The sequence below is a fragment of the Ranitomeya imitator genome, chromosome 5 (genome assembly GCF_032444005.1).
Source record: "Ranitomeya imitator isolate aRanImi1 chromosome 5, aRanImi1.pri, whole genome shotgun sequence".
NCBI classification, from domain to species: domain Eukaryota; kingdom Metazoa; phylum Chordata; class Amphibia; order Anura; family Dendrobatidae; genus Ranitomeya; species Ranitomeya imitator.
The window spans coordinates 222,181,628-222,193,938 of record NC_091286.1 but is presented as its reverse complement, the minus strand read 5'-3'; the positions used below and the strand labels follow the sequence as shown (position 1 = coordinate 222,193,938).

Genomic DNA, 12,311 nt, shown 5'->3' with positions numbered 1-12,311 from the left:
TGTGACCAGTGTAATATGCTAAAACTGCTGAAAGATCCTCTGTAAAAGAAGATTTCACTACACAACTGGCTAATGGCTATACACTACAAAGCTAAAATCTTGAGTGGGTGCCCACATTATGCAATTATGGTGGCCATACAAAGTCATACATAAAAGCTGTCAATCTTGTTGTGAAAGCCGAGCAAGCTGAACTCAGACTTCCCAGACAGTTACATGGAAAGCTAAATCGAAACCTATAGTCTCACCAGCTCCGCATGACCCCTATCTTGTGCTGCCAGATAGTCCATTGATGTTAGATGGTTGGGGGTCCTCACTTGGTGTTGTACCAAGCACTTGTATGGACCACCATATGTGAATACTGAATGGGCCACCGCTCCCACAGAAGCACCATGGCCCCTTTTGTTGATTAGATGGGATTCTGAAAGACTGACCTCTACTGGTATATTGATGGCCCATTGAAATAGAAGGTTTCCTCTGTGCAAGCTGGGATGCCAAAACCGCATAGCAAATGGTGGCATTTTCTGGTAAAGCAGTAGGGTTGTTTCTGACATTTGCACAGTGCTATACCTTTTAACCCCTTCATGACCCAGCCTATTTTGACCTTAAAGACCTTGCCGTTTTTTGCAATTCTGACCAGTGTCCCTTTATGAGGTAATAACTCAGGAACGCTTCAACGGATCCTAGCGGTTCTGAGATTGTTTTTTTGTGACATATTGGGCTTCATGGTAGTGGTAAATTTAGGTCAATAAATTCTGCGTTTATTTGTGATAAAAATGGAAATTTGGCGAAAATTTTGAAAATTTTGCAATTTTCACATTTTGAATTTTTATTCTGTTAAACCAGAGAGTTATGTGACACAAAATAGTTAATAAATAACATTTCCCACATGTTTACTTTACATCAGCACAATTTTGGAAACAATATTTTTTTTTGCTAGGAAGTTATAAGGGTTAAAATTTGACCAGCGATTTCTCATTTTTACAACGAAATTTACAAAACCATTTTTTTTAGGGACCACCTCACATTTGAAGTCAGTTTGAGGGGTCTATATGGCTGAAAATACCCAAAAGTGACACCATTCTAAAAACTGCACCCCTCGAGGTACTCAAAACCACATTCAAGAAGTTTATTAACCCTTCAGGTGCTTCACAGCAGCAGAAGCAACATGGAAGGAAAAAATGAACATTTAACTTTTTAGTCACAAAAATTATCTTTTGGCAACAATTTTTTTATTTTCCCAATGGTAAAAGGAGAAACTGAACCACGAAAGTTGTTGTCCAATTTGTCCTGAGTACGCTGATACCTCATATGTGGGGGTAAACCACTGTTTGGGCGCACGGCAGGGCTTGGAAGGGAAGGAGCGCCATTTGACTTTTTGAATCAAAAATTGGCTCCACTCTTTAGCGGACACCATGTCACGTTTGGAGAGCCCCCGTGTGCCTAAAAATTGGAGCTCCCCCACAAGTGACCCCATTTTGGAAACTAGACGCCCCAAGGAACTAATCTAGATACATAGTGAGCACTTTGAACCCCCAGGTGCTTCACAAATTGATCCGTAAAAATGAAAAAGTACTTTTTTTTTCACAAAAAAAATTTTTAGCCTCAATTTTTTTATTTTCACATGGGCAACAGGATAAAATGGATCCTAAAATTTGTTGGGCAATTTCTCCTGAGTACACTGATACCTCATATGTGGGGGTAAACCACTGTTTGGGCACATGGTAAGGCTCGGAAGGGAAGGAGCGCCATTTGACTTTTTGAATGAAAAATTATCTCCATCGTTAGCGGACACCATGTCGCGTTTGGAGAGCCCCTGTGTGCCTATGCATTGGAGCTCCCCCACAAGTGACCCCATGTTGGAAACTAGACCCCCCAAGGAACTTATCTAGATGCATATTGAGCACTTTAAACCCCCAGGTGCTTCACAGAAGTTTATAACGCAGAGCCATGAAAATAAAAAATAATTTTTCTTTCCTCAAAAATGATTTTTTAGCCTGGAATTTCCTATTTTGCCAAGGGTAATAGGAGAAATTGGACCCCAAATGTTGTTGTCCAGTTTGTCCTGAGTGCGCTGATACCCCATATGTGGGGGTAAACCACTGTTTGGGCGCACGGCAGGGCTCGGAAGGGAAGGCACGCCATTTGGCTTTTTAAATGGAAAATTAGCTCCAATCATTAGCGGACACCATATCACGTTTGGAGAGCCCCTGTGTGCCTAAACATTGGAGATCCCCCAGAAATGACCCCATTTTGGAAACTAGTCCCCCAAAGGAACTTATCTAGATGTGTGGTGAGCACTTTGAACCCCCAAGTGCTTCATAGAAGTTTATAATGCAGAGCTGTGAAAATAATAAATACGTTTTCTTTCCTCAAAAATAATTATTTAGCCCAGAATTTTTTATTTTCCCAAGGGTTACAGGAGAAAATGGACCCCAAAAGTTGTTGTCCAGTTTGTCCTGAGTACGCTGATACCCCATGTGTGGGGGTAAACCACTGTTTGGGCACACGTCGGGGCTCAGAAGGGAAGTAGTGACTTTTGAAATGCAGACTTTGATGGAATGGTCTGTGGACATCACGTTGCGTTTGCAGAGCCCCTGGTGTGCCTAAACAGTAGAAACCCCCCACAAGTGACCCCATTTTGTAAACTAGACCCCCAAAGGAACTTATCTGGATATGTGGTGAGCACTTTGAACCCCCAAATGCTTCACAGACGTTTACAATGCAGAGCCGTGAAAATAAAAAATCATTTTTCTTTCCTCAAAAATGATGTTTTAGCAAGCATTTTTTTATTTTCACAAGGGTAACAGGAGAAATTGGACCCCAGTAACTGTTGTGCAGTTTGTCCTGAGTATGCGGGTACCCCATATGTGGGGGTAAACCACTGTTTGGGCACACGTCGGGGCTCGGAAGTGAGGGAGCACCATTTGACTTTTTGAATACAAGATTGGCTGGAATCAATGGTGGCGCCATGTTGCGTTTGGAGACCCCTGATGTGCCTAAACAGTGGTAACCCCTCAATTCTACCTCCAACACTAACCCGAACACACCCCTAACCCCAACACACCCCTAACTCTAATCCCAACTGTAGCCATAACCCTAATTCCAACCCTAACCCCAACACACCCCTAACCACAACCCTAATTCCAACCCTAACCCTAAGGCTATGTGCCCACGTTGCGGATTCGTGTGAGATTTTTCAGCATCATTTTTGAAAAATCCGCGGGTATAAGGCACTGCGTTTTACCTGCGGATTTTCCGCGGATTTCCAGTGTTTTTTGTGCGGATTTCACCTGCGGATTCCTATTGAGGAACAGGTGTAAAACGCTGCGGAATCCGCACAAAGAATTGACATGTTGCGGAAAATACAACGCAGCGTTTCCGCGCAGTATTTTCCGCACCATGGGCACAGCGGATTTGGTTTCCATATGTTTACATGGTACTGTAAACCTGATGGAACACTGCTGCGGATCCGCAGCCAAATCCGCACCGTGTGCACATAGCCTAATTCTAAAGGTATGTGCACACGCTGCGGAAAACGCTGCGGATCCGCAGCAGTTTCCCATGAGTTTACAGTTCAATGCAAACATATGGTAAACAAAAATCGCTGTACACATGCTGCGGAAAAACTGCACGGAAACGCAGCGGTTTACATTCCGCAGCATGCCACTTCTTTGTGCGGATTCCGCAGCGGTTTTACAACTGCTCAAATAGAAAATCGCAATTGTAAAACCGCAGTGAAATGCGCATAAAAAACGCGGTAAATCTGCCATAAATCTGCAGCGGATTAGCACTGCGGATTTATCAAATTCGCAGCGGAAAAATCCGCAGAGGACCAGAATACGTGTGCACATACCGAAACCCTAACCCTAGCCCTAACCCTAACCCTACCCCTAACCCTAACCCTATTCTAACATTAGTGGGAAAAAAAAAAATTCTTTATTTTTTTATTGTCCCTACCTATGGGGGTGACAAAGGGGGGGGGGGGGGGTCATTTATTTATTTTTTTTATTTTGATCACTGAGATAGATTATATCTCAGTGATCAAAATGCACTTTGGAACGAATCTGCCGGCCGGCAGATTCGGCGGGCGCACTGCGCATGCGCCCGCCATTTTGGAAGATGCGGCGCCCGGGGAGAAGACGGATGGACCCCGGCAGGATCGGTAAGTATGATGGGGTGGGGGGCGAGCACGGGGGGGAGATCGGAGCATGGGGGGTGAATCAGAGCGCGGGAAGGGTGGAACGGAGCACGGGGGGCGGTGGAACGGAGCACGGGGGCGGTGTAACGGAGCACGGGGGGTGGATCGGAGTGCAGGGGGGGTGATTGGAGCACGGGGGTGAGCGGACAAGAGCACGGGGGGAGCGGAGCACAGGACGGCGGGGAGCCGGTACAGTGTACCGGACAGATCGGGGGGCTGGGGGGCGATCGGTGGGGTGGGGGCACATTAGTGTTTCCAGCCATGGCCGATGATATTGCAGCATCGGCCATGGCTGGATTGTAATATTTCACCAGTTATAATATGTGAAATATTACAAATCGCTCTGATTGGCAGTTTCACTTTCAACAGCCAATCAGAGCGATCGTAGCCACGGGGGGGTGAAGCCACCCCCCTGGGCTAAACTACCACTCCCCCGGTCCCTGCAGATCGGGTGAAATGGGAGTTAACCCTTTCACCCGATCTGCAGGGACGCGATCTTTCCATGACGCCACATAGGCGTCATGGGTCGGATTGGCACCGACTTTCATGACGCCTACGTGGCGTCAAAGGTCGGGAAGGGGTTAATAAGTATGGTTTGTATTACTTATTAATGTCTTCATCAGACTGATTTCACAGCTGACGATACCTACTGCTTCACAGAAATGATATAATGAAAGGGGTTTTCTCACAAAGAAAGTAGATTGGAATAATAATAAGTTCCCCAATTGGATGTGTTTAAATAAAATGTTCCTGTGCAGAGATAATCTTATAAATGTGCCCCTGCTGTGTACTGTGTAATGGCCGTGTCTGACTGTGCAGGGACATGGTCTGATCATACCACAGCTCCTGCATGGGATCGCAGCTGATGGTTTGTCGGGCAAAGCATTTCACTACCTGTTTTTGACCCCTTCATGACCTTTGACATATAGATATGTCAAAGGTCTTGTCTCTCTGCCTTTGACGTTGGCTCTGATGCTAAGCCCCCATATATCCCCACACATGACAGCTGATCTGATTAGCGGTCATGTGCCTTTTAACAGCCGCTGGTGGATGAGAGATCCACCCGCAGCTATTAACCAGTTAAATGCCACTGTCAATCACTGACAAACAGCGGCATTTAACAAGCGCTGGCCGGAAGCGCATCACAAGTCCCACCCATAGTCGCTTCTGTCACTTGATCACGGGGCGCCAAAGGGTTATCATGATAGCAGGGAGTCTGCAGAAGACCCCCTGTGCTTGTTCATGCAAATCTCTTGTGAACGCTGATTCGTGGCCGGCATTCATTATTATTATTATTTGTTTATATAGCCCCATTAATTCCATGGTGCTGTACATGAGAAAAGGGGTTACGTACAGGGTTATAGGAGATTGTAGCTTTTGCTACACATAACAGGGCTTAGGCTGGTTTCAGACTTGCGTTCCTGTGTGCTGCAGATGGCAACGTACTTCATCCTTGCTTCCTCCGTGAAGCTCCGCCTACTGCCGGAAAATGTCAGAATTTTGTTTTCACCAATTGAATTAAAAGAACCCTATACATGTTTAGTATCTGCGTACTCGTACTGACCTGGAGAATCATATTGCCAAGTCAGTGTTAGCATTTAATGAACATGGTAGATTAAAAAAAAAAAAATTGTGGAATTGCATGTTTTTTTTGCAATTCCACTGCACTTGAATTTTTTTTTTTCACAAATTTTCTAGTACACAAATATGGTAAAATGCAATGTTATTCAAAAGTCCCTTAACCCCTTAATCCCATATGACGTACTATCCCGTCCAGGTGACCTGGGACTTAATTCTCATGGACGGGATAGTACGTCATATGCGATCGGCCGTGCTCACGGGGGGAGCGCGGCCGATCGCGGCCGGGTGTCAGCTGCCTATCGCAGCTGACATCCGGCACTATGTGCCAGGAGCGGTCACGGACCGCTCCCGGCACATTAACCCCCGGCACACCGCGGTCAAAGATGATCGCGGTGTGCCGGCGGTGCAGGGAAGCATCGCGCAGGGAGGGGGCTCCCTGCGGGCTTCCCTGAGACGATCGGTACACGGTGATGTGCTCACCGTGTACCGAGCGTCTTCTCCCTGCAGTCCCCGGATCCAAAATGGCCGCCGGGCTGCATCCGGGTCCTGCAGGGAGCACTTCCGGGTCAGGATCAGGCTGCAGCTGCAGCTCTAATCCTGCCCGGCTGTATGTCAGATCACCGATCTGATAGAGTGCTGTGCACATTGTCAGATCGGTGATCTGTGATGTCCCCCCCTGGGACAAAGTGAAAAAGTAAAAAAAAAAATTTCCACACTTGTAAAAAAAAAAAATAAAAAAAAAATTCCTAAATAAAGCAGAAAAAAAAAAATATTATTCCCATAAATACATTTCTTTACATAAAAAAAAAACAAAAAAACAATAAAAGTACACATATTTAGTATCGCCGCGTCCGTAACGACCCGACCTATAAAACTGGCCCACTAGTTAACCCCTTCAGTGAACACCGTAAGAAAAAAAAAAAAAAACGAGCCAAAAAACAACGCTTTATTATCATAACGCTGAACAAAGAGTGGAATAACACGCGATCAAAAAGACGGATATAAATAACCATGTTACCTCTGAAAACGTCATCTTGTCCCGCAAAAAACGAGCCGCCATACAGCATCATAACCAAAAAAATAAAAAAGTTATAGTCCTCTGAATAAAGCGATGCCAAAATAATTATTTTTTCTATAAAATAGCTTTTATCGTATAAAAGCGCCAAAACATAAAAAAAATGATATAAATGAGGTGTCGCTGTAATCGTACTGACCCGAAGAATAAAACTGCTTCATCAATTTTACCAAACGCGGAACGGTATAAACGCCTCCCCCAAAAGAAATTCATGAATAGCTGGTTTTTGGTCATTCTGCCTCACAAAAAAATCGGAATAAAAAGCGATCAAAAACTGTCACGTGTCCGAAAATGTAACCGATAAAAACGTCAACTCGTCCCGCAAAAAACAAGACCTCACATGACTCTGTGGACCAAAATATGGAAAAATTATAGGTCTCAAAATGTGGAGACGCAAAAACTTTTTTGCTATAAAAAGCGTCTTTTAGTGTGTGACGGCTGCCAATCATAAAAATCCGCTAAAAAACTCGCTATAAAAGTAAATCAAACCCCCCTTCATCACCCCCTTAGTTAGGCTAGGTTCACATTGCGTTAATGGGTTAACGCTAACGGACAGCGTTGCACGGCGAAAATGTCACAATTAACGCCGTGCAACGGGTCCGTTAGCACAACCATTGACAGCAATGTGATTTTCAGGTGTAGCGCATCGCTAGAGCGTGCCATTTTCGGCTCGCGCTAGCAAGGTGCCATTCTTTTGTGGCGCGCCTCAGACGCTGCTTGCAGCGTCCGCGGCGCGCCCGAGGTCCGATCCCCGATCTTCCAGAGCGGGGACATTAACGCGACCACTAAACACGACACCTAAAAAGACATTGTGTTAGCGCAATCCGCTAGTGCTAAACGGATTTCCCTAACGCAATGTGAACCTAGCCTTAGGGAAAAATAATAAAATTAAAAAAAATGTATTTATTTCCATTTTCCGGTTAGGGTTAGGGCTAGGGTTGGGGCTAGGGTTAGGGTTTGGATTACATTTACGGTTGGGATTAGGGTTGGGATTAGAATTAGGGGTGTGTCTGGGTTAGGTGTGTGGTTAGGGTTACAGTTGGGATTAGGGTTAGTGGTGCGTTTGGATTAGGGTTTCATTTATAATTGGGGGGTTTCCACTGTTTAGACACATCAGGGGCTCTCCAAACGCGACATGGCGTCCGATCTCAATTCCAGCCAATTCTGCATTGAAAAAGTAAAACAGTGCTCCTTCACTTCCGAGCTCTCCCGTGCGCCCAAACAGGGGTTTACCCCAACATATGGGGTATCAGCGTACTCGAGACAAATTGGACAACAACTTTTTGGGTCCAAGTTCTCTTGTTATCCTTGGGAAAATAAAAATTTGGGGGGCTAAAAATCATTTTTGTGGGAAAAAAAAGGATTTTTATTTTCACGGCTCTGCGTTGTAAACTGTAGTGAAACACTTGGGGGTTCAAAGTTTTCACAACACATCTAGATAAGTTCCATGGGAGGTCTAGTTTCCAATATGGGGTCACTTGTGGGTGGTTTCTACTGTTTGGGTACATCAGGGGCTCTGCAAATGCAACGTGACGCCTGCAGACCAATCCATCTAAGTCTGCATTCCAAATGGCGCTCCTTCCCTTCCGAGCTCTGCCATGAGCCCAAACAGTGGTTCCCCCCCACATATGGGGTATCAGCGTACTCAGGACAAATTGAACAACAACTTTTGGGGTCCAATTTATTCTGTTACCCTTGTAAAAATACAAAGCTGGGGGCTAAAAAATCATTTTTGTGAAAAAAAAAAGAATTTTTATTTTCACGGGTCTGCGTTATAAACTGTAGTGAAACACTTAGGGGTTCAAAGTTCTCACAACACATCTAGATAAGTTCCATGGGAGGTCTAGTTTCTAATATGGGGTCACTTGTGGGGGGTTTGTACTGTTTGGGTACATCAGGGGCTCTGCAAATGCAACGTGACTCCTGCAGACCAATCCATCTAAGTCTGCATTCCAAATGGCGCTCCTTCCCTTCCGAGCTCTGCCATGCGCCCAAACAGTGGTTCCCCCCCACATATGGGGTATCAGCGTACTCAGGACAAATTGGAAAACAACTTTTGGGGTCCAATTTATTATGTTACCCTTGTGAAAATACAAAACTGGGGGCTAAAAAATTTTTGCGAAAAAAAAATAAATTTATTTTAACGGCTCTGCGTTATAAACTGTAGTGAAACACTTGGGGGTTCAAAGCTCTCAAAACACATCTAGATAAGTTCCTTAGAGGGTCTAGTTTCCAAAATGGTGTCACTTGTGGGGGTTTTTAATGTTTAGGCACATCAGGGGCTCTCCAAACCAACATGGCGTCCCATCTTAATTCCAGTCAATTTTGCATTGAAAAGTCAAATGGCGCTCCTTCCCTTCCGAGCTCTGCTATGCACCCAAAAAGTGGTTTACCCCCACATATGGGGTATCGTCGCACTCAGGACAAATTGCACAACAACTTTTGTGGTCTAATTTCTTCTCTTACCCTTGGGAAAATAAAAAATTGGGGGCGAAAAGATCATTTTTGTGAAAAAATAAGATTTTTTATTTTTACGGCTCTGCATTATAAACTTCTGTGAAGCACTTGTTGGGTCAAAGTGCTCACCACACATCTAGATAAGTTCCTTAAGGGGTCTACTTTTCAAAATGGTGTCACTTGTGAGGGGTTCCAATGTTTAGGCACATCAGGGGCTCTCCAAACGCAACATGGCGTCCCATCTCAATTCCAGTCAATTTTGCATTGAAAAGTCAAATGGCGCTCCTTTCCTTCCGAGCTCTGCCATGCGCCCAAACAGTGGTTTACCCCCACATATGGGGTATCGTCGCACTCAGGACAAATTGCACAACAACTTTTGTGGTCTAATTTCTTCTCTTACCCTTGGGAAAATAAAAAATTGGTGGCGAAAAGATTATTTTTGTGAAAAAATATGATTTTTTATTTTTACGGCTCTGCATTATAAACTTCTGTGAAGCACTTGTTGGGTCAAAGTGCTCACCACACCTCTAGATAAGTTCCTTAAGGGGTCTACTTTCCAAAATGGTGTCACTTGTGGGGATTTCAATGTTTAGGCACATCAGGGGCTCTCCAAACGCAACATGGCATCCCATCTCAATTCCAGTCAATTTTGCATTGAAAAGTAAAATGGCGCTCCTTCCCTTCCGAGCTCTGCCATACGCCCAAACAATGGTTTACACCCATATACGGGGTATCAGCGTACTCAGGACAAATTGGCCAACAATTTTTGAGGTTCAATTTCTTCTCTTACTCTTGGGAAAATAAAAAATTGGGGGCGAAAAGATCATTTTTGTGAAAAAATATGATTTTTTATTTTTACGGCTCTGCATTATAAACTTCTGTGAAGCAATTGGTGGGTCAAAGTGGTCACCACACATCTAGATAAGTTCCTTAGGGTGTCTACTTTCCAAAATGGTGTCACTTGTGGGGGGTTTCAATGTTTAGGCACATCAGTGGCTCTCCAAACGCAACATGGTGTCCCATCTCAATTCCTGTCAATTTTGCATTTAAAAGTCAAATGGCGCTCCTTCCCTTCCGAGCTCTGCCATGCGCCCAAACAGTGGTTTACCCCCACATATGGGGTATCAGCGTACTCAGTACAGATTGTACAACAATGTTTGGCATCCATTTTATCCTGTTACCCTTGGTAAAATAAAACAAATTGGAGCTGAAATAAATTTTGTGTGAAAAAAAGTTAAATATTCATTTTTATTTAAACATTCCAAAAATTCCTGTGAAACCCCTGAAGGGTTAATAAACTTCTTGAATGTGGTTTTGAGCACCTTGAGGGGTGCAGTTTTTAGAATGGTGTCACACTTGGGTATTTTCTATCATATAGACCCCTCAAAATGACATCAAATGAGATGTGGTCCCTAAAAAAAAATGGTGTTGTAAAAATGAGAAATTGCTGGTCAACTTTGAACCCTTATAACTCCCTAACAAAAAAAAATTTTGGTTCCAAAATTGTGCTGATGTAAAGGAGACATGTGGGAAATGTTACTTATTAAGTATTTTGCGTGACATATCTCTGTGATTTAAGGGCATAAAAATTTAAAGTTGGAAAATTGCGAAATTTTCAAAATTTTCGCCAAATTTCCGTTTTTTTCACAAATAAACGCAAGTTATATCGAATAAATGTTACTACTAAAATGAAGTACAATATGTCACGAGAAAACAATGTCAGAATCGCCAAGATCCGTTGAAGCGTTCCAGAGTTATAACCTCATAAAGGGACAGTGGTCAGAATTGTAAAAATTGGCCCGGTCATTAACGTGCAAACCACCCTCGGGGCTTAAGGGGTTAAAAATCAAGCTTTCATACGGCTATATTGATGGAAAAACTAAAAATGTCATGGCTCTGGCAGGCAAGAAGGGGAGTAAAAAACAAAAGGCTAAATAGAGAATTGGAAAATTCCAAGGACGTGAAGGGGTTAAGCAATGTTTCCCCCACAGAAAGAATCAGCAGGTACTTAATAGGTGTAAATGGGTATGTGACCCTCTAAAACAAGGGTTTCATGAAGTTGAATGCACTCTAATTGTCTCAAATTGACCATGGCAATCTTTTTTTTTCTTTATATATTTTTAGGTTGGCGCCAAGGGCAGAGTGGTAGGAATTGATCACATTAAGGAGTTAGTAGATGATTCTGTAAATAACGTGAAAAAAGACGATCCGTTGTTACTATCTTCTGGTCGGGTGAACCTTTTCGGTAAGTGTCGTGTACGCTTTGAGTATATGGAGATACATATATTAACCCTTGTCAGGCTGCATAATTTTACAACCTTAACAGGCTGCATAGGTACAATTGTACCTTCACATATACCTCCACTGTGGGAAGACTTTACTTGGTTTCAGAAACTAAAGTTCATTCAGCTACAAATGTTATGCTGATATCTATTGTTCAGTGTTGTTACTGGTCACTTATGTTGCTGTCAATTAAGTTAATTCAAACTGGGAGTGGCTTCTACTTGTCTTCCTGCCTCTCTCCTCTCATTAGCCATTTTGCTGTTCATCTCATTGCTGTGAGCACACATTTCTAGGCTTGTGAAGTCTTCAATTTCTTGGAAACGAAGGTAGGAAAGTCTCACAGCATCTAACAGCCAGTTATACCTTTATTCTCATTATGTGGGGACAGAACAGTCAAATTGTCTTTCAGCCTGGACTTGGCTTACATATATTTTGTATGAAACTTATCACTATAGGTATAATTTTTATACGAAAAATGGATAATAATTAGTATCTACATATTGTTTTACGATGTTTTATTTATATTCAGCACAAAATACGAAGCCAAAATTCATCTAGCAAGTCATCATGAGTGATAGTAATGCTGGATCTAGTTTCCGCCATAATCCAAGAAAACGTGTTTGCAGGTTAGTATAATTTTGTGAAAAGCCAATAATGTAGTATTTCGGAAAATTATTTATTTTACATTTTTTCATATTTACAGATTTACGTCTGACG

The 12,311-nt window shown here is 43.3% G+C and overlaps 1 protein-coding gene across 3 annotated transcripts in view; it reads left to right on the top strand.

Moving 5' to 3' along the window:
* The window catches only part of PCMT1 (protein-L-isoaspartate (D-aspartate) O-methyltransferase), a 56,615-nt gene that overhangs the window by 31,442 nt on the left and 12,862 nt on the right, over positions 1-12,311 (top strand). For all 3 annotated transcript variants that reach the window (XM_069725929.1, XM_069725928.1, XM_069725930.1), the window contains exon 5: positions 11,436-11,556. In XM_069725929.1, the coding sequence (XP_069582030.1) occupies positions 11,436-11,556 (121 nt within the window). The remainder of the gene's footprint in view (positions 1-11,435; positions 11,557-12,311) is intronic.